We start from the raw sequence: 23,079 nt of genomic DNA on the forward strand, positions 1-23,079 counted from the left end.
ATGTGTGTGTGAGTATGTGTGTGTGTATGTGTGTGTGTATGTGTGTGTGTGTGTGTGTGTGTATATATATTATTAAAAAACATGAAGGACAAAACATTTGGTGTTAACAAGCATAAATAATTTATTACTAGCCCTTATACTTGTTCATGCATTTCCCTTTATCAGGGATCTTTCTCTTTATGTATAGCTTTGAATTACTTTCTTGTATCTTTTCCTTCCATTCACAGAACTCTCATTAGTACTGTTTGTATGGCCAGTATGGTGGATATGAACTTTCTCAGCTTCAGTTTTGTCTGGGAATGTTTTAATTCTACCCTTATTCGTGAAGGATAGTTTCACTGGGTATAGTATTCTTGGTTGACAGTTTCATTTTTCTTTCTGCACTTTGATGGCCACTTCTGGCCACCAATGTTTCTGAGTTAAAATCAGTACTTAATCTTATTGGGGATCCTTTGTATGTGACTATTTGCTTCTCACTGCTTTCAGGAATCTCTCTTTATCTTTAATTTTTGAGAGCCTAACTATGATGTGTCTTGGTGTAGATCTGTTTGGGTTTATCTTGCTTGGGATTCTTTGAGCTTCTTGGATTTGTAGATTTACTTCCTTCATTAGACTGGGGATATTTTATGTCATTATTTCTTCAGATATTCTTTCTGTCCATTTCTCTCCTTCCCACAATTCATGTTAGGTCTCCTGTTGTCGCATAATGCCATTAAACTGTGCTCAGCCTTCTTCACTTCCATTCTTGTTTGCTTTTCATTGGCTGTAATTTTAACTATTTTATCTTCTACTTAGCTGATTCTTTCTTCTGTCAGATTAAATCTGCTGGTAAATCCTTCTATTGTATTCCTCATTTATGTTATTGTCCCTTTCAGTTGCATTTTGTTCTTGCATTGTTTTCCTTGTTTCTTTTAGCACTTTTTGCTTTTCCACAATTCTTTAATCATTTAATGGTGTTGTATTATATTCTTTTCACTCCCTTTATCATGTTTATTTGGATGAGCCATTATTTCTCTGTTCTTTCTGTGTCTTGTGATTTTTTTGTTGCAAAGGTGTTAACTTTCACAGTTTTTCCTGAGTATTTGGTGGTTTTTGCCTGTACTGTTTTCTGCAAGAAACTCTTAGGAAGGCCTTTGGCCTTTCCTTACAATTTGTTCTCCCACTCTGTGATAGCTCCTTATCCTTCCCTGGTTTAATTAGGATTAGAAAGTTCCAGATCTTGTTTTTTTTTTATTACCTCTCAGTCTCTTCCAAACACACCAGAAAACATGCTGTGGTCAGTCTGTCCATGAGCAGGCTCTGTCACTTTGGCATGGTACTGTGTACTAACCAATCTTTCCACCAGAAGTACAGGCCCCTCTCCCTAGTTATCACTCCCTTTCCATCTCTGTTTCTGCAATCACATTTTTAGTCAGAAAACTCATACCCAGTGAGCCCCTTCAGGGCTAGGTATTGCCCTCTGGTTTTGTCCAATGTTTTCTTCCCTGTACTGTGAGGGCTTCTTATATCTAAGCTGGCATTCAGGGAAAGCACAGACAGACTTTCCTCTATTTCTGGAAGAGGAGGAGCTATGACTCCCCAGAAAGACCACTGAGAGATTTGTCTTATTGGTTTCAGAGTCCCAGCGGCCCTGTGGTGGTTAGGGGAGCAATGTCCACTTAGTTGATCCACCTCTTGACTTGACTTTAGGGAATTTTCTGTGAGAGTTCCTACCAGTCCAGCATCTGACATTTACTCATTGAAGGAGGGGTGGTCACAATTTACAGCAGTCTTGCAGTTGACAGTGTCCAGGCAGGGGAGGGTCTATCATGCTTCACCAGGTCTCCAGGAAGTCTGCCTTATTGTTATCAGAGCCTTCCCTAATATCTTGGCTGTGGGTGTAGGCTTCACTACAGATGTCTGCTTCTTAATACATAGCAGCCTCAGTCAGCACTCCTCAGCACTGGCCAAAAGGGGGAGTGGACAGACCTGAACTGACTCCTCAGGAGTTCCGTCCTGTTGGCTTCAGAAGTCTGAGCTATAGAGTATGCAGGGAGTCTGGTGGATTGTTTACTATAGGAGCAGACTCTACTGCAAGGGCGTTCTGTAGCAAATTGCAATAGGCTTCTAGCCAACAGTGTCTGGGTATGGGTCATGATAACATATTCCAAATGGACCCCTGGGGAGATCTGCCTTGTTGCCATCATAGCTCCTCTTGGAGTATATTGGCTGCTTTCCTCTGCTCCCCAAAACAGAGTTCATTTTCCTTGCTGTATTTGTGGAGGAGAGTTGGAACAATGGTTTGTTTATGCCATTATCTTCCTGAATTTGCACATGTGTTCTTTACAACATCCCTATAGACAATAAGCTCTGGGCCACTTGGGCTAGGGTCTGAGGGGTGGATGGGACCTCTAGCCACCTCAAGAGGGTCTCTGCTGAGTCCTTCTTGGACTTTTTGTCTGAATCTTGTGGGGCAAGGAGGCACCTTTGGCTTTAGCCCTCATTGCCCAGAGCATTTATCTACCCAAAAGAAGCAGTGCTCGCAGATTCTGGCTATGAGACAAGGATGTCGTAGGGACATACTGTTCCCTTGTGCTTCACCATCATCTTCTGGGGTATGATGGGGATCTAGCGGGGAGAACCAAGGACAAAGGGGATGGAGAGGTGCGGCCCATCACACAAGGAACATTGAAAAAAAATTAACCAAGACAGCAGCTGGGAATTTCTGATATGGCCTCAGGGTGAGTGTAGAACTGAGAGGCCTTCATTTAAACATTCTTGTACACCAACTCACTTCTGTGGGCCTCAGTTTCTCAGGAGCAAATAAAGATCTCAGTTCCTATCTCACAGATGACTGATAGGAGGAAAAAGGGTTGGTGAAGAGCCAGGGTGGATATAGTCCCTTGAGGCCGGAGGCACCTGCATGTCTGAGCCACAGCTTGATGTCCAGTCAGCTATGAGGATAGTGGAAGGGGGCGAGGTGCTCCTCACCTCATCCTTCCAAACTGGGAGCTGGTGTTTCCTTTTCCATGAAGATTCATCCATGACTGTCAGAGAAGACACTGAGGAATTCCACAGAATTAGTCCTGGTCACACCCTCACACTCAAAGCAGACATCTCAGAGCCTTACATCAGGAGAGCTGGAAGCTGAAGTTGACTTGACAAAGTCCAGTTTGAATTCTAGCTTGCTGTGTGAAAGTCCTTTCCCTTCTCTGGGTCTCAATTTCCCCATTTTATGAGGGTGTTGGATTAGGGGCCTCCAATATTGGCTGGGCCCACCTGTAGTGACTACCTCAGCTGATCTGCCTGGGAGAGATTTATCCTGAGAACCTTCTCCATTTCTGCATCTTTGATTCTGTCTTCCCTCCTTTCTAGATGTGGCTGGCAGGGTCCAGTGCAGGCCTCAGAACCTCTACTCCAACCCAGGCACAGAGCAGGTGGAGCACAGTGTCCATTCTTCAGAGACAGGCAGACTAGAGTTGTGAGCTCTAGTGAAAAGTTTCATTTATATAGGGTCATATAAAAGTCAAGCACTGTTACACATTGTACTCATAGAGCCAAGTTCTACAGGTATGCAAGAGCAGGGGTTGGGGAAGAGGAACTATAATTGGAGACAGGTGCCCCAGGTGAGTGTTAAGGATTGGTCTTGGGGAAAGTGGCAACCTTCCTTCCAGGTGGAGCCCGGGGTCTTGGGGTCTTGGTCTGCAATTGTCTTTGGTCTATAATTTGGTCTGGGAATCTTCTAAGAAGACACCTTCTTATAATCTGGAAATCCTCAGGCAGTTTCCAGAATGTTGCAATTTGCCTACCAACCTGAAATACTGCAGCCTCTCACCCAAGGGTGTGAGTCCTTGGTGGGGGAAGGGGTATATGTTGCAGACTGAAATGACCACAAATACCCAGGTAGCCATGCTCGCCAAGCCCCCCTTCTAACCCACATGTCACCTGTCCCCAATCATGACAGTGGTTAGTTTACTAAAGCTAAATAAGACAAAAGAAAACAAGTCACATTGCTACTCAGTAAAATTAGGAAAACACAGTAAAATAAAACCAGACATGGCGCAAACATAAATACATAGAAAAATAGGAACACATTAGAATTGTTCATGTTTTAGACTAAGATTGGATGCTGTTTGGCAGAGTACATGGCTTAGGAAACAATAAATGTGTATACCTGCCAAAGACAAGAGGTTTAGCATTGCCTCTGCCCCTTGTGGGCAGGACACCAAAGGCTCTTCTCCCTCCCACATCTGGGGGATTCTGGGGTCCAGAGAGCTCCTGCTTAGAAAACCTGAGCCAGATTTCACTCTCTACCCCCTCCAGGCAGTCGCTGCCTCTGGGCTTGACAATGTTTCCATTATTTTAGACTCTGAACTTGCAAACGACTATTAAATGGCACAGTTTATGTCCAAGCAGGGGAAAAGTAGGGGTGGTATCTGCGGTGTGATTTTAAAGATGTTGTACCTTCTCTCCTGGTTCAGGAAGGAATTCCACTCTGCATAAGGCTGTTGATCAAGCCAGTTTTGGGGTGCCAGCACCCTGGTCAAGCCCAACTACCCAGAAAAACTCTCCCATTCCTGTTTCCTCAGTCCCCATGTATGTCTGACACCAACCATTGCAGGGGTTCTGAAATGAAGAGTTTTATTATATCCCAGGTCTGCACTGATGACTGCTTTGGACCTGAACTGGGAAGGAGGGAAGCACTTCCTGCTTTGGGGAACATTTTATCCAAATCCAAGATCAAACTTCAAAACCTGTTCTTGGCATTCCTTGCTAGGAATGGGTCTTTAACAAAAGCTGGTCAGGAGCTTCCCAGCCTGTGGGAAGTGAGGACAGAGTTGAGGGTGGGGAGATGAGAAAGGAAAAGCATCCCTAGCCACAGCGGCCCATCTGAATACAGGCCCCATGCCCTTTGGTCCACGCACCGTCCCACCTCACCCCATCCCTAACTGCATATACATCAAGTTTCCCACAGGCAGCTTCCAGAGGGAGGAACCACCTGAATCTACCATATTTCCCTTCCAGTGTAACAGACCCACCCTGTGCAAAGTCCCCTACCTTAGAGTTGGGCAGCCAGGGCTTCACCTGGGGTACCCAAGGAAACCCCAGGAAGGACTGTGGGCTGGCCCTGCCTCTTCCAATGCTAGTACGGAGCTTCATAACGGCTCCCAAACCTGAGCTCATTCTCATTGGCTCTCTCAGATATCTCATTTCTCCCTCTTGGATGAATTGTGCTGATAGTTCTACTGACAATCCCTTCTCAATCTCAAAATAAAAGGTGGGATTTTGCTCCCAGTGCGAATCAGACTTCTGCAAGAAGGCCTCATCTTTCTTGGAGGGGGGTTTATTCATTATTTTGGCATCTCTCTTCTTGGCTAAGACAAGTTTAATGAGGTGTCGACTCATGAGCCTACTTTTTCTTCAACCCCTCTGGATTTGGCCGGCTAGTGGGACCCTCTTCCCCTGCTGTTTTCTTCCACCTGAACCAGGCTTTAGAAGGTACTACACCTTTGAAATAGGTCTGCTGCTCCAGGGAAATTCCACCCTGGATGTTTTGGGCAGAACTTTCTGCCAGCTACACAAGCACCGAAGAATTGCTTTTGAAATGAGAGCTATTGCTGGCAAGATCAATTCAAGTGGTCAAATGTACAAGAATCTCTAAGTGTATATATAGTTATATGTAAAAAATAATACAAAGAAAAATTTAACAAGTTCCCATAAAATACATCTAATTCGGTATGAAAGCTCTACCACTCCCCAGATATCTGCCTGGGGGGAGGGGGGTTCTTTTCGTACAAAATATCCTCAAATCAAAACAAAACACACACACACACAACACACACACACAGTAACATTTTCTGTGACAATTAAAAAAAAAATCCTAGTGCAAATGTAAAGCTCTGTAAACCTGGTCCTATGAGAATCTAATGTTAGTAAACAGCAGGAAAGCGGCCCGTCAACCCGAGAGCTCACATCATAGTCTCCACAATGATGTGGGTCGGCTTCATGAGAATGCCATTGGCAGTGGAGGGAGAGTTGAAGGGGAGGGCCCCCTCGTGCTCCACAGCCCAGCGGTTGGGGTCCCTCGGGGTCAGCAGGTACTTGAATCTCTGAAAAAGGAAGGGAGGGAAAATCAGAAGTGGTTCCCTCATCACCCTGGCACCTCATCATCTACCTCCTTCTGGTCCTGTCTGTGTGCTGTTTGGCCTTCACACAACTACTGCCCTCTCTGGACTTCTCCTTTCTCATCCTCTTGGGAAACAAAGAGGTTGAACTAAGGTGACTTCTATGCTTGAGTCAGGGCTGACCCCTGCTTACAATGCCTCCAGGGCTGTGGGGTTCACGACCTCCATTTTCTGGCTTCTTTCACCTTTGGAGCTGAAATATACCTTCTTATGAGTTCCTTCCCCAGATTTCTTTGACTTGCAAAGCAGCCAAATTTCAGCAATTTGTGTATCAGTTTATTGTACTTTGGATGGCTTGTGTGTTGCTATGATTCTGGCAGCTATACCATCAGTATTTCAAATAGCAGCAGAGTCACACTAGGTGGGCAGGTATCAGTGGACAGATTTCCAGACTAAGAAAGACTAGGAGAAAGGTCTACTGAACTGCTTCCAAAAATTAGCCAGTGAAAACCCCACGAATCATAACAGAACACTGTCCAGTACGGTGCCGGAGGTTGAGTCCCTTAGGTCGGAAGACAATCAAAATACACAGTGGCTGCAATAACGGACTGAAGCTTACCAGCAATTATGAAGACGGTGCAGGATCAAGCAACATTTTGTTCTACTGTACATGGGGTCGCTGTGAATCGAAGCCACCTTGACGGCAACCAACAAGAGGCATGATAACTGTCTTAAGGCTCCAATGACTCATGACTCTCACCTTCCTAAAGGAGCAATTCAACTCCTCTCAACCTCCCAACAAGCTACTTTTCCTACCTTATCCCAGAGAGGGCTCTTTACCCTGCAGGCATCCCATTCTTGGCCCTGTGCTTCACCTTAAAAGAGTGGGGACACTATAACCTTTAAATCTTAAACTAAAAATATCCCAAAGTCTTTTTTAAAACCAAACAAAAAACTAGTGCGGGGGGGGGGGGAAAGAAAGCCTGCCTTGAGCATTAAGAACTCTCTATAAGACTCCTTGGAAGTAAGGTTGGGCAATCCTACTTCTGTAGCGATACTGCCTCGGAAACCCAAGGAGGGGTCGCTATGAGTCAGGGCTGACTCGACAGCACATAACAACAACAACATATGGAATCATGGAGCCCTGGTGGCACAATGTTTGAAGTGCTGGGCTGCTAACTGAAAGGTTGGCAGTTCAAACCCACCCACCAATAGCTCTGTGGAAGAAAGATGTGGCAGTCTGCTTCCACAAAGATTTACAGCCTATAGAGTCACTATGATTCAAAATCAACTCAATGGCAATGGGTTGGTTTTGGATATGGGATCAAAATGACAACAGCAACTTGAAAGATGGGATAGGAACCTTAGGGGGCAGTGAGTTTATGTTAACGAGGGAAGAACAACTGAGAAGAGAGCAAGAATGGTTGCACAACTCTGAGAATGTAATCATTGTCACTGCATAGTACAAGTAGAATGGTCGAATTAGTATATGTTTTGCTGTGTATATTCTCAACAAACAACAACAAAATACAGTTTTAAGAAATTAAAGACAAAAAAAAAAAAAAAAGTATGAGTAACACTGCTTATGCTCAAATCTGCACCTTCAACACAGAAGAGCCGAAGGTGGGACTGGGTATGAATTTTTAGATCGCTTCTGGCCAGGGTGAGTTTTATGTTCCCACAGCTGGTTGCCTGCTCATGGAATCAGTGTGGAAAGGACACCCAGAAATCAATGGTTGAACCCAGGGCTCCTGCTTCCCACTCTACTTCCTTGTAAATAGAAGCTTTAATAGGCTAGCAGTTGCAAACAAATGTCCCCTCAGCATTTTACCTTCAATTTAGGTGTATTATTTTTTAAAATAAGGTGCTTATTAAAAACTATAATATTTCAGTTGAAAACCCAGATTTCTATCTTCTCTTGAAAAACTAGAAGACCTGGGAACCCCAGGCCCATGCTCCCTCTTGGCCAGCACTGAAGGGAATCACTGCCTGTTGCTGATGGAGTTGTCTTTTCCTGTATACTACCAGCTGCTAGGGCCTTTCTGGTCCCTAAAGGGATCAGACTGGAGACTCCAAGTGAAGGGGTAGGGGGAAATGCCAGCAGGAAGTGGGTGGCTTCTATTTATCTTTCTCTACTCTCCTCAGTCTCTACATCTCTAAAACTGAAAAAACCAAACTCACTGCCAATGAGTTGATTCCAACTCATAGCAACCCCTCCTTGCATCTCCAAGGCAGTGCCTCTATGGAAGTAGATTGCCCAGTCTTCCTTCTGAGGAGTGACTGGTGAGTTTGAACTACCAGCCTTCTGGTTAGCAGTCAAATACCTTAGACACTATGCCACCAGAGTTCCTTACATCTATAAAGTGAGTGTGAATGTGGAAGTACAGCCAAGATGCAGGCCTGGGGGTGGGAGTGGGGGGTGGGAGGGGGCATCCATGCTCCATTTGGATGGGAGGCTCAGGTGCCACTACAGTCAGCCCAGGATGGAGAAAGCTGGGCTTGCCAGCCAGGGTCATGGTTAGGCAGTACCTTGGGATACCTTGCAACCTTGCAGATGGAAGCCCCTGAGGGTCATGGGCAAAGACAGGGGCTCTAGTGGCTTCAGAGAAGGAGGTTTGATTAACAGGTCAGGCTTCTAGATGTGGAAAAAATGCAAGTCAAAGGTGGAATGGAATTCATTGCCTGTGCTCTCCTCCTTATCTCATGCCAATCCCACTCTTATCAGATCTCTAAACATGGGCTGTGCTAACATTGTGTTGTGTAATGGATTGCTTTTATATTTCCTTTATAGCCATGGTCTTGTAATTCTCCCCAAATGATTTGGTTGGTACTATGCAAATAAGGTGCATGAGATCCTAATGAGGGGATTGGTTTTTTAGTTTTGCTGTCCTACTAGGCTTAAAATGAGCCATCCTAGAGGCAGAAAAGGGGACCTCACTACCACCAAGAAGAAGAGACCAGAACAGAACACGTCCTTTGGACCGATGGTCCCTAGACCCAGAGGCAGCGAGGGGTGGGGGAAGTGTTGCATAACATAAGAGATGGCACAAGATGGTGAGAAGTAGTGGCAGAGAAATGGTGGCAGCAGAACCAGGAGACTGGTATGAGATGACATGTTGGGCTTCCCAGCCCATGGAGAGAGGTGGCTACAGTGGGTGTGCCAACCCATGCAGCCAGAGAGCTGAGAACATTCAGAAAGGAGGCTTCCTGGTGGAGTGGGGTACCTCCAGGCACTTGTCAGTGGAGTAAGGATTGCTGACCCACAGAGCACCTTTGGGCCAAGGCTTCCTGGCAGAGTGCAGTGCCCTTGGGCACTTATTGGTGGAGCTAAAGAGTTTTGTAACACTTGCCCAAGCAGGGCAGGGGCACAGGGGTTAAAGGGCCACGGGGCCAACAACCAGAGAGGCCTGCCCACAAGCACAACTGAAAAGAGGCAGTCCAGATCGAAGAACTATCCTGAGTCATTCCTGATCCTGAATTGTAATCTGTTACTTCCCTAATAATCATGCCATGAATTATCAAACCCAGCAGAGAAGTAAAGAATGCTGTGAGAGGGACAGGTGGTGTCAGAATTGGTGAAATGTTAGAGGGTGGAAGTATGTTTGACTTCCAGCATAAGATTTAGCTTTGGGCCGATGCTGATAACAATTCTCTCTCTTTCCCCTCAAAGTTAGCTGAGGAGGTGTAATGCTACCACCATGCCATTTTTAGAGTTGACACCATTTTTCTTATATACTGTAAAAAGTTAGTAGGTGTTCTACTCCCCCCACCAAATAGTTGAAATACATTATTGCTATGGACAATGAAAGGAGCTCTGACAGCACAGTGCTTCAGGCACCCGGCTGCTAACCACAAGGTCAGCGGTTTGTACCCAACAGTTGTTCCATGGAAGAAAGATTAGGCAGTCTGCTTATGTAAAGATTTATAGCCTTGGAAACTTTATGGGGCAATTCTACTCTGACTCAATGGCAGCAGGTTTGGGCTGTATTTTCTCTTTTTTTGGTTTGAGCAGTGACCAATCAAAACAGATATCTAGATAACCTCTACTGTGCCCAAATTAACCTTTTAGTTTCCATGTGGTGAGGACATTTTGGAAGCTCCCAGGGAAGGGCTGGGATATTTAGGGAAGAAACTGGGAGGCTCAGGGAAGTAGCCTTTACTCCCTGACTTGAACAACTGATGGGCCTTTCAGTGTCTGGCTGCAGATTGGGGTCTTACTGAAAAACAATAAAAGTGAAAAAGACAATGGGGGTCCAATGCTCCAGGAACACCCAAGGGCTAACTGGCTCAGACACACCCCAGCTTCATGATTTCCTCCCTGCCGCACCCTGACTTCCTCGATCTCCAGAAGGCTGGTCCCTGTCAGCTTGGTCTCCCCTCTCCCCCACTAGGTCTCGTTGTCCCAAACCCACCTTCAAGCCATCCCCCAGTAATGAGGAAATGTGTCCCAGCCTGAGGAGGAGCCAGGGCCAGGACATCCTGGCTCCAGATTTTAAAAAAGAGAATAACAATAAAACAACTCAAAACAAAACAGGGACATCTTGGAGCCTGCCCAAGCCCAAAGGTTAAGGGCGATTCTGAGAAAAAGATTTCTTGGAAAGAGCCCATACTTTTGCCAGGGCCTGGAGTCTCCAGCATTGTTAGAGGAGTTTCTCAGAGGAGGCTGGAGGAAGGGGAGGAGGCTGGGGAGCAGAGATCTGGAGGGAGGACATGGGCTGGCACAGGAGCCTGGACACAGGGACTTGGCCCTGGGCAGAGGTGGCTTTCCAAGGTATGGCCACAGACACAGCAGGAGACCCTAGGGAAGGATACTGGCTTTGGCTGGGCTTACCCTAAGTTTGGCTCCACAGTAAGGGCAGGCAACTGGGTGGGGCTCAGCTTCCTCCCAGAGCCTGTATCCTATCTCCCTGCTTTATATATCCAGCCTCCACTGTTCCTAGATAAAGCCTAAGCTCTTGAGGGGGACACTTAACGCCACATCCATCTCTCTAGCCTCATAAGTCAACCTTCAGGGCTTATTGCTGCTGCCCAAGTGCTGTCACACCTCCCCAACTGTGACTACACCACACCCCATCCAGGAATACTCTCCCTTCTCATCTCTCTGCCTGGTAAATTCCTCCTCTTGCTCAAAAGCCTGCTTTGAATGCCACCACAAAGCCATCTTTGGTGTAAACTGTACTTTTCTCACATTGCACTGACCACAATCTCAATAACTTCATTCAGTAGGACTCAGAGAGGGTAAGCAACTATCTCAAGGTCACATAGCAAACTGAGGGCTAGCCAGCCTATGGCCTCCTGGCCCCCAGCATAGGTCCCACATGTGCTTACTTACCATGGACAGAGATCCTTGTGCCTGGCAGAGGGAGATGAGGAACACCAGGGGGATGCACACCATGGAGGACAGGGCCAGGCCCCAGCCCAGCCCAATGGCCCAGTCAGGATACACGTAGACTTTATTATATGTCAGGGGCTGGTACTTGACGAGAGAGAAGATAAAACATCCCTGCAGAGAGATGGAGGCAGTCAGGGGGTCCTAGGCATGGGGAGCAAAGGAGAGGTTAGTGGGGCCAGGGCAGGCCTCAATCCGAGGGGAGAGCTTCTCTCCTTGGGGGAGGACCAGTTTATGCCTTGCATCCTTCTCACTTAACTGCTATAAGAATCTCCATCACTGCAAATCTGACCACATTGCTTCCCTTGCTCATGCTCAAAATCTTTCTATGACTCCCCAGTGCTTTCAGGATATGGTCCAAATTCCTCAGCTTGGTCAGTGATGTTTGCCAGCAGCTGTGGTCCTTCGCCTCTCCTCTTTTCTGTACTGTGCACGCATGCCTTCAGAATGTAGACATGACTTCCTCCACATCTACACTCCAGCCATCTGACTTATTCCATTTCCTTAGCTACCAGCCTCAGGGCCTTAGCACAGTCTATTCCTGCTTTTCCTCTCCTCTTCACCTGGCTGATGCCTCCTCATTTTAACTTAGTTCTAGTGGCCCTGCTTCTTGGAAGCATTATTTTCCCCAGCCCTACCCAGACTCAGGCACCCATGTTTCCACACCAGAACTACCTGTGATTGTAAGCATTCTTCATCACACACCACCCCCATCAGACCATGAGTCCATGAGGGTGTCTGTAACATCCCCCTCCATTTCTGTAACATCTGGCAGAGATCCAGGTGCACGTTGTTGTTGTTGTTGTTTGCCGTCGAGTCGGCCCCGACTGATAGCGACCCCTCCTTGGGTTTCCGAGGCAGTATCACTACGGAAGTAGGATTGTCCAACCTTCCTTCCGAGGAGTGGCTGGTGGTTTTGAACCGCCAGCCTTCTGGTAACATGGTAGGTATATAATAAATACTCACTGGTGCATTAATCAAAGGCTTTCCCTTCCTGGCCTGCTGCTGCCTGCCCATCTCTGAGTCATAAGCTTCAAGGCAAACCTTAGGCCCAGCCACTAGGCCAGGGTGTGGCCCTGGACCTTGCCCTGTTCAGTGGCACACCTCAACCCTAACCCAGGCTAATGGCAGCCTAGGCTGGCCACAGCTATTGCTCTGGTTGGAATAGGACTATTTCTGCGTTTAACTTGGGGTTGCCTTGGATTGATCCACAATGTAAAAATGACTCACATTCTCATTGTCTAATAACTAGCATTTGATGAATCCAAATGTTTTAAACAGACAAACATACTTAAGCATAGACTTGATGATGGGGGCAGGAAGAGCATTAGACTCAAGACACCTTCTATTGGGCACCTATTGGATGCTTGGCCTGTCATGCTTCTGTACTTATGCATGGGGCTGTGGCTCAGGCAGGGCGAGTCCCAGCAGAGGGCTGATCTGGGCTCTGCAAGAACAGGGATGCTTTGTATCCACCCAAGACCTGCACCCATCCGTGCCACACTCCTTTTCCCACGAGTGGGCCTCAGCCCATTCTCTCGGAAGGCTGCCTAGCACTAATCTACCCAACTCCTCAGGGAAGGATAAGGAAAAACCTGAGGGTCAGAGGTGAAAGGAGCTGCCCATGAACAAATATTAAGTGAGGATGAGAACCCTAGCTTGTACTCAACTCAATTCATCTCCATCAACAAACTCATCAAGTGCTGTGGTTACCAGCTGCTATGATTATTTATTTCTTGTGGAGAAAATAGTCTTGAGAAAACATGTACTTCTGATGAAAAGAGCACAGTCATGTTAGATAATAACACAAATGACCTCAAGTTGCCAGATGCCTCTCAAGTCCCACTTAAGAACCTCCTCATTTTACAAATGGGGACACTGAGAGCCAAAGAAGAGAAATACCTTGCTTAACGTCACACAGTGAATTAATGGCAACAAGGATTTAGTCTGTTCTCAGAATAGAGGTCACTGAGAGGAAGATCCGTTTATCCCTCAGTACCAGTTCCTAAATGCAAGGAACATTCCTGCCATTTGTTCACCCCATACTGTGAGCCGAGAATGGTACAACGGTGTTGTCTTTCCCTGTAATAAGCTCCAAAGCTCACAGCTGGTTTCCAACATTGAGATTAAGCAGCTCTTACTGCAGAGTATCCCATTTGCCAGCATCTCCTAAGTGGAACTTCAAAGGAGGGTGCCTGGTACACTCCAAGGCCATATTCCAAGATGGAGTGAGATAATCCTTATGGGAAGAGGAATGTGATACATCCCTGCCTTTGAGTCCTGCACTGATGCAAAGCATCTTTGTGTTTAGAAGAACCCAGATCATCTTCTATTGAGCCTTTCCCTCTCTAAGCTGCACCACCAGCCCACCACAGAAACACCAAATATCCAATGTCCATGACCTGTCCATTAGATGTTCTCAAGGACCCTTAACCAACTACTCATGAGCTCATGAGCTCTGGAGGGCTTAGGGGAAAGGTTATACACTCAGTCTTGGATCCCTGAATTTCTCAGTATGCCCCAAGTACATCTTCCTCTTCCAGAACTCTGTGCCTTTACACAGGTTGGTTCTTCAGCTGAATGTCCTTCCTGACAATCTCCTACTCATCCTTCAAAACCCAACTAAAGGTAACCTGAGAGCAGTCTTCCCCACCTCTCCCAGGCAGAGCATACCACTAAGCTTGCTACTGCCCTGCACTTAACAGATGCTGAATAGATGGTGATGAGCAGGTGACAATGTCAAGAACCAGGGAGAAAAAGCCACCCATAGACAGGCAGGATGAAACTCACAACACAGAGAACTGGAGTGATGACAGCCCAGCTGTACTTCATCCAGGGCCCAGGCCGATAGCCAATCATGTCCTCAATACCATTATAAAAGTTATCAGCGCCTGCAAGAGACAGAGGTAGGCACAAGGTAACACAGTGCCCAATGCTAGCATCAGCCCTGGGAATAATAGCAAAGCAGAGAATCAAGGGCCATGGTGGGGGGAGTGTTTCTGGGGGCCTGATCCAAGCCTCTACACCATGTAGACCAAAGTGGTAGATCTTTATCTGAAATTATCTGAAATTCAAATTTTACTGGCTGATATGAATTCTTCTGGCAACACTGGGCAGACCTCAAATCCTGGTGTGGGCAACCAAGGTCTCAAAGAGATTGAAATGGACCATTCTTGATCCCCAGGGTAATTAATCATAGGCCCCTGCACAGCTAAGTACGTGTTTGAACAAAAAAAAATGTGTTGTACCCTTGACATGGGAAAAATCTGTAGCATGGCTACAAAGGTATTATTTATGTGGGAAGGGTCTGTCTCAAGAGGAAGAGTCCAGATAGGGCCTCTGTGTTCTACATAGGCTGAGTCCCCTTTAGGATTCTCTGCTTCTGAAGTTCAAGCTCAAAGGAAAAACTTGAGAAGGGATATGCAGAAATCTGTACTCACCATATACCCAGGCAATAGTAACACATTCAAAGAATGCAACCCACAAAAGGCATACACCGCTAGCTGCATAGTAGTCAAAGAGTTGAAACACATACATGCCACCCTGGGAAGAAAAAAACCACAGAGAAGGCTGATTTGTTATTTAGTATCTAATTCCTTTCATTTATAAAGAACTCTGGCATATCAATAAGAAATAAAAAAAAAAAAAAAAAAGAAAGAAAGAAAAACGAGCAAAAGCTTTGGCCACACAGTTGAAAGATAAACGTGTAAAAAGATGTCCAACTTCATATGTAAGCAACTGAATGAAAAACACAAACAAAGAAAAATGAAAACAACATATATTTCCTAACAAAAAATGATGGCTTCACTGAAGTCTGCTTTCAAAGGTGATGCATAAAACCAATTGTGGCAGACACAGAAGACTTCAGCGGTATCCAGCTATTAAGCATCTGGAGCTATGATCTGCTTTTACGAAGGTTTTCTCAAAGACATCTCCAGAAAACAAAACCAAACCAAACAAAAACATTTATTTTTACTCCTGGTAAGTAAAGTGGTGACTAAGAGAGGTTTGGGGGCGATTGTTAAATGCAACCCTTTGCTAGAGAATACTGGGAGGAGTGGCATGTAGCAGACAGCAGGTCTCAGCCTGACTCTAAAGGTTGTGTTCTTTTTCTTTCTGGGCTGGCCTAATACTAGACATGCTGATCTACTGATGCCTTGGACACTCTTGCTCCCTTCCTCTTTCTGCTTCTCTTTTTCCTGTTCTGAACTGAATCTCCCTGGGGCGCCTACCACCCTCTGAATTGTGTACCCTCCCCATCAGCCAGATAACCCCAGGACACAGGTCTTGGACCTGGGCCCATGGTCTGCAGTCAGATGCTGGTCTGGAAATCAGTGCATCTTCACCAGGTACCACCCAAGGTCTCTACCCAGGAAATTTGCATCTACTCTTACAAATGGCTCCACTTGCCTTCCTAGGTCTGAGAAGGGCTGTTATACACAATTGTGGTGAACAGAACTATTATTACAATGGATTTTGGTTGGAGTTTCTTTTCCCTGTGCCTCCCAGGATGAGGGAGAAGCCACAAGGCAGAGAGTGTCCACAGTCATAGGAAAAAGGGGCAGGGTAGTTTGGGGATTGAAAAGACCACATTTGGATTCAGTTGCTGGGTCCTGAGCCTCCTTGTGCTGGCCCCAGCATAGGCCTGAGCCCTACAAGCAGAGTGGATCCCCTAAACTGGGACGACTGGGTGACCACTCCTCCCTTGTCCTCTCAACATCTCCTGTCTCCACCAGTGCGTAGATGTGGACTTGAACTGCTCTGAGGTATCAGGGCCTTGCAGAGGAAAGTCTCTTGTGCCAGGTGGGAGTGCCACTTACCTCTGTCACCATTGTCAGCCCCAGCAGGTAGCTGGCACAACACATGAGGGCAATGAAGATTTCCCGATGCTTCCTTAGGAAGGATGGGTAAAGATCAACCAAGGACGTGATCTGTCCTTCAACTTCAACAAACTGAGGAGGAAAGGAGATGGGAGAGCGAAAGAGAATGGCTAAGTGTCAGATGTCCACTGAAGGCCCTTGCTCAGAGGAGGGCTCAGGATGTGTGCAGCATGGCAAAGGGCAGGGAGATGTGTCTGTGCCCGGAATTTGCCTGTGGGATCAAGTCCAAATACATGAAACCTGGTCTTTCAGGCTCTCACTGCAAGAGGAGTCCTTTCTGCTGCTCCTTGGAGCCACACCCTGCACCATATGGTCACCCTGCACCACATGGTTTATGACCCATACACCCAACCAGTTACCCAGTTGCCATCAAGTTGATTCTAACTGTGACCCCATGTGTGTCAGAGTAGAACTATGCTCCATAAGGTTTTCAGTGGCTGAGTTTTTTGGAATCTAATTAGCAGTCCTTCCTTCCAAGGCACCTCTGGGTAGACTTGAACCTGTAACCTTCTGGTGAGCAGCCGAGCACATTAACCCTGATGCACACACAGCTTGCCAAATATTACACACCTCCATATCTTCATTTAAGCTGTTCTCACTGCCAGAATGCCTTTTCCTCATCATTCAAGACTCAGCTCAAGAACTGCCTCTTCTCTGAAGTCACTTCGCCTTGGCACACCCAAGGGCTGTCTCAGACTTCTTGGGAGGTATGAGCAGTGCCACACTCGTTTTCAGCTCAGGGCCAGGCACATGAGGCTGCTCGATAAATATGTGATGAATGAGTAAGTGGTCCTTGATGCTAAATTGCTGGGTGCCTCAGGGCAAATCTGAGCCTCAGTTTCTCCATCAGTGAAATGGAGGGTGGTCTTGATCCTTTTTGGGGATCATGGGCCCATTAGAGATTTCACAGGCATGCACACACACCCCCGGGCCCACATGTGTAAGCCAAGGGCTGTACATGATTCTAGATACCACATGAACCCTAGGAACCCACCCTGAACTCCCAGAGATAAAGGTGACATGAAAAAGTTCAGGAAATGTTCTAGGACTGGATGATCTATCTATCTTTTCACTTGATCCATCTTGAAGACTGTTCCATACCATTCTATAGAGAGCTGCTTCATTTTTCAAGTGGCTGCATAACATTCCATCCTATGGATATACCATCAGGGATTCACCTTGTCCCTGAATGATGGACATTTAGGTTGTTTCCATCTCCTGCTGCATGTCTGTAGGCATGTGTGCATTGGTATCTGCAGCAGTCTTAGAGGTGAAACCGTTAAGTCTAAAGGGCACATACAAGCATTTTATATTTGGATGGCTACTGCCAACTCACTCAGCCAGCCAACTAGATTCTTTTACATGTTGAAAAGCTAAAGCCTTGCCTTGTCCATCTGCTGTTTGATTGGGGAGAGGCTTTTATGAAAGGATGACTTCCCAACTATCCACAAAACAAATCTAACTGCTTGTTCCTTTGGGACTACTACAGGAGGATCAAGAAAGGAATACAAAAAAAAGCAGAAAACCTCATTCATGAGCTGGAAGGGAGCAGGAGATGACACTGTGCTGCCAGGAATGCAAAGAAATTATGGCCAAAGGCTCTTGGAAGGGTCCAGAGAGAAGGGGTCAGCCTTTTAACTCCTGACTGATATATCAATTAAAGGAGTTTGGAACCTAAATAGCAACTAAATTATAATAAATCTGAAGCTCAAACATGTGTCTTAAGCTTCAACAGGAGTTATTATCAAGGTTCTTTCCTGTTCTGAGATGGAGAATTAGAGATAGGTATGTCCAGCATCACTGGTGGCCACGCCAACACTTTCAAGTTCCCAAAGTGTCTTTCACAGAGAACACTGCCCCCACCTCACACTAGGTGCAAATTCAAGCACCCTCACTTAATAGCCATGTGACCCTGACTTCTCTGAACCTGTTTCCTCCTCTATAAAATGGGAAGCCTTGCTTGCTCAGTAGGGAGGTTGAGAAAGATTTGTTATTCTAAGAATAAATTGGCAATTACAGTACTATGCAAGTTGCTATTGTTGTTGGTTGTAGTCAAATTGGCCCCTAATTCATGGCAATCCCAAGAACAATGGAATAAAACATTGCCCTTCTAATGCCATTCTCATGATTGAATGAAGATTGGACCATTGTGATCCATAGGGTTTTCACTGACTGATTTTTAGAAGTTCATCACCAGGTCTTTCTTCCTAGTCTGTCTTAATCTGGAAGCTCCATTGCACCATCACTACAATACACAAGTCTCCACTGGCAGCCGGGTGGTGGTTGCTCATGAGATGCACTGGCTGGGCATCGAACCTGAGTCTCCCACATGGAAGGTTAGAGTTCTTCCACTGAGCAACCACTGCCCTCCCCATGCATGGAGTAGGGGTGGGGTTCAATTCCAAGGAAGGGTGGCTACTCTCACCCTATGTCAAGAGGGACTGAGAGAGGTGAGCTTCTTGATGATGGGCTCCAGCTTTCTTTTCCTCGCTGTTTGTTCACAACATGTGTCTGCTTGGGCAGCCCAAACAGAAACAGGCACCTGCCTCCACAGCAGTGACTTCCCTACGCCAAGAAACACAGCAGCAGAGTGGTCCTAAACCACAATGCAATTCTCCAAATGTTGCTCACCTAAGCTAGGAATCTTGGGAGAGTGGTTCCTCTCACAAGCAAGGCTCACACTCACTAGAACGCAGTAACGCACACAAGAGGCCTCTGCCTGAGGTTGGCTGTCATCTCCAGAGCTCGAGAGGAAGTAATTTGGGGGCAGTCAAAGGGAAGGCTGACAGACTAGTAGGTAAGAGGATAGGTTATGGAAACAGATAGACAGGGTCACATTCTGGTTCCATGCCTTAACTGCACGTGTGAGTCCTTAGTGTCTCTCTGCTATGGAACAGAAACCAGTGGCCGTGGGATCAACTGTGACTGATGGTGACTCCATGTGTGTGAGGGTAGAACTGAGATCCATAGGGTTTGAATGGCTGATTTTTGGGAAGTAGATCACCAGGACTTTCATCTGAGGTACCTCTAGGTGGACTCAAGCCTCCAACCTTCTGGTTAGCAGTGTTAACAGTGCACCACCAGGGACTCCCGTAGTCACTAAGCCTCTCCTAGTCTTGTGTTCCATGCCCTGTGAAGTAGGCTGGCTTTGAGAACTAAACAGGGTTCTCCCAGTGCACTGGCTGACCTGAGTTGGGCAACTTCACACAAGCCCCACACATCGCCCTAGGAGAAAATCTAAGGAATAACGACTTCTGCCTGGGGAGCAGTTTCAAAAGCCTGAGCCGTACATTCTAGGCCCAAGGAAATGTCACTTATTAACTTCTCTGTTTTTGTTTTTTTTCTTTCACTTAGAACTCTTGAAGAATTTATATATGAGAGCCATTTGCTTGGGGCCTGGGAAGGCCAAACTCATTAATTAGAAATGATTAATGGCGTCCTCTTGCTTGTTTACACAGCTCAAGCCAGTCAACAACTGCAGAAATATTTTGTTTTCAGCATCCAAATTGTTTTCATTCTGTCTTCTCCACTAATCCTGGTCCCCTTTCGCCAAATCCTTTGCTAGGTTCTTGACCTTGCTCACTGACCGCCTCCTCTTCTGGAATCCCTCTCCTCAGCCTGACCTTGTAAGAGTTTCCTCCTCCCTGGGCCTGGCTCCCCTGGCTCCCCAGGGACCTGCCTTGGGCACTGGCTTTGCAGGCGGTTTCCTGTGGGGAGGACAGTGAAGCTCTCTTTTGAACTAGCCTCAGACTGGGACCTCTTACAGGGTCTCCACTGACCAGCAACTTGCCACAAGACAGTCATACTCCCAGAGCACACAGAAGGTCCTATAGCTTTCATGTTGGCTAACCTCAGCTGATGGCCCCTAAGTGGCACCACTTGAAGGGCTTGCCAGCCTGCCCTGCATACCATAATGCCCTGGAATCATTCTTGTGCCTAAAAATTTTGTCTCAAGAAGGCCCCAATGAAATGAACAACCTTCCAGGGAAAGGGCACCTGGCAGTTCATGTTAATTGTCCCCCAAACACAGCTGACTGCTCTGTACCAGCCACTGTGCCTTGTGCTTCATGCAAGGTAGGCCACGGGGCTCTCATAATACCCTGTGAGGTGGGCACAATCATACCATTTACCCAGTGAGGAGATGAAGCTCAGGTTAGGAAATGTGCCCTAAGTCACACAGCAGCATGGGTTGGCTGGCAGAAGTACAGGGAACAAGCCAGTGTAGAAGAAGCCCTGTCTGGGGAGGGCAAACCAGAATGGCCAGAGAGCAGGCAGGTTTGAGTGAAGCACCTAACATTTAGCCATTGATAAAACCCTGGAAGATGCACTGTTTTGCTGGAAGGACAATGCTTCTTTCCTCATTCGCTCCCAAACTGGTAAAATACCAGCTGCTGTTGAGTCAACTGCAACTAATGACAACCTGTATGAGTCAGAGCAGAACTGCACTCCATAGGGTTTCCAGTGGCTGTTTTTTTCAGAATTAGATCACCAGGCCTTTCTTTTGAGGGGATTCTAGGTGGACTCAAACCTCCAACCTTTTGGTTAGCAGCTGACAGCTTAACCATTTGTACTACCCAGGGACTCCCTTGATTTGTTCCGTAAGCACAATATTCTGATTCTGATTTAGATTTCTCTTGCATTTATCATGTTTGACTGCATTTAATGATGATGGCCTGGAAGTGTCCTCTGATACCTTTTCCCTCAATTATCCCTCTGTCCTGTGCCCTGATCCTTGCCTGGATGGACGCTCCACTGTAATTCATCATGACTGCTTCCATCATGTCCTTCTATTTCCCATCAACAGCTTCATTTTAACCCTACCTCCAGTCATCCGTCTTCTCCCAGGTTTGGTAAAAGATTAGAGCTTTATGGAAGATGCCCTCTCCTGCTGCCCTATGGTCTTTTCTGTCCCTGGACTCCTGGAGGAACCCTCGCTGGCCACTGGAAGTCTGATCTGGGGTGGGAAGGGGTGTGACTACCTCCCAGCCCCAACAGGAAGGCTTTTCCAGAACCAGCTTCCCTGCAGGAAGTCCCACCCTGGGGGCTGATTCTCAGACTTGCACCTACCTGGCTATCCAGTCCAAGCAAGAGAAGCATAATAAAAAAAAGAATGGACCAAAACGTGGGCAGTGGCATCATCGTCACAGCTTTGGGATAGGCAATGAAGGCCAAGCCAGGACCTAGAGGAGAGAGAAAATGGGGTGGGGAACAGGGAAGAAGATGTCAGCCACCGAGCCCCCGACACTGGGGCTCATGCACAGACACTTGGTCCTGAGGTGGGGCTCCCAACCCAAAGTGCAGGCAGGGGCCGGGTCTGAGCTCCTGCCTGGGGATGGAGCCGGGGACGCACAGGGGCTGGGTAGGGCCCCGTTTTAGCATCTGTCTCCTACACAGCACAAGCAGCTTCCTCACAAACCAGCCTCCTGAGAACACTGGTTATAGAGGGCAGGATGTGGGACTGAGCCTGGGACTCAGTCTGCTGGCTTGGAAAAGGGAGGTCCCCAAACCAAACCAAGCAAGTCAGCTTCTGCTGGAAGGAAGCAAGGGTGAAAGGTCTGGTTATCTGACCACTCAAGCCCTTGTTTGTGAGAGAGATCTCTGAGTTGAGTTAATGGCTAAACCATTACATGACTAGCAACAAAAAAGAACACTGAGCCATGCCCTGTAGGGTCCATGACATCCTCCTGAACAATCCAGGTTGGGCCTGACCAGGTCCCAACACAAAGGGAAGTATGGGTAGTGGAGATCCTGGGCCTGGTCATCCCAAGGCCTGGATCCTGGTCCTTAGTCCGCCATTTCCTCATTATACCACCATACCCCCTCTCAGAGTCTCTGGTTCCCCATCTCTAAATGAGGAGTTGGTTCCAGAAAGGACTCTCAAGGAGCCTTTCATGTTCAGATGCTTAGAGGTTGAAGCCACTTTGCTTTTGAGAGGAGACTCTGACAGAACTTTGAGGCCAGCCAGGCTGGGGAGAGAGAAACACCATCAGCTCAGCACTGGCTTCCTGACTGGGAACATTCCAGAAACATAAAAAAAGAAAAAAACAAAAACTCCTGTCTCCCAGCCATCCGATCAGTCTAAGAGAAGACCTCAGGGGCAAAAATTCAATAGTCAGAGCCTTGTGGGTCCAAGAAACATTTAGGAGGAGAAGTTGAGTTGGCTGAAAGAGCCTGGGCTGAAAAATATAAAGTAAAAACTCACAACTAAAAAAACACAACAAGAAATGTGAAACAAAAAGGGTTGGAGAGCAGGAAATATGGAAGATTTCATAAAGCAAGTATCAGAAACCAAATCAATGGTTTATGAAAAAAACAATAAAAAACCCAAAACTCTGAAATAAATTGGAACCAGAAACTACATTGTACAGTGTTAACAGTCACAAACATGACGAAAAGCAAGTCCTTTTACAGTCCAGAGTTCACTTGCCCTGGGGAAAACCTGATCAAAATGGAACCTTCTTGAGGTGGCCACAGAGTGGTTGGTCCCACGATGCTATAAAAACCCATAAACAGAAGTAGATAGGGGTGCTCTTACCAGCCCCCAAAGCTGCCTGAGAGGACAAGTGTGAGGGAAGAGAGCTTGGTCAGGAAAAACACGGCCCTCCAGGCCATTGAAGTCAACTTTGGAAACCAAAAGCCAAGTGGGAATCAAAAGTGTAGCATTCCCACCCAGGTCAGGACCCTTCAGCCCCCCAGCACACTGACT

The 23,079-nt window shown here is 46.8% G+C and overlaps 1 protein-coding gene across 1 annotated transcript in view; it reads right to left on the bottom strand.

Moving 5' to 3' along the window:
* Positions 1–5,948: 5,948 nt before the first annotated feature.
* SLC6A6 (solute carrier family 6 member 6) overlaps positions 5,949–23,079 on the bottom strand; it is a 101,181-nt gene continuing 84,050 nt past the window's right edge. Inside the window, 6 exon segments of the mRNA XM_007950600.1 lie at positions 5,949–6,089; positions 11,437–11,607; positions 14,284–14,384; positions 14,934–15,036; positions 16,314–16,445; positions 21,441–21,553. Coding sequence (XP_007948791.1) covers positions 5,949–6,089; positions 11,437–11,607; positions 14,284–14,384; positions 14,934–15,036; positions 16,314–16,445; positions 21,441–21,553 — 761 coding nt within the window.

Source organism: Orycteropus afer, unplaced genomic scaffold (assembly GCF_000298275.1).
Source record: "Orycteropus afer afer isolate SDZICR_OR568_19922 unplaced genomic scaffold, OryAfe1.0 scaffold00282, whole genome shotgun sequence".
Taxonomy (NCBI): domain Eukaryota; kingdom Metazoa; phylum Chordata; class Mammalia; order Tubulidentata; family Orycteropodidae; genus Orycteropus; species Orycteropus afer.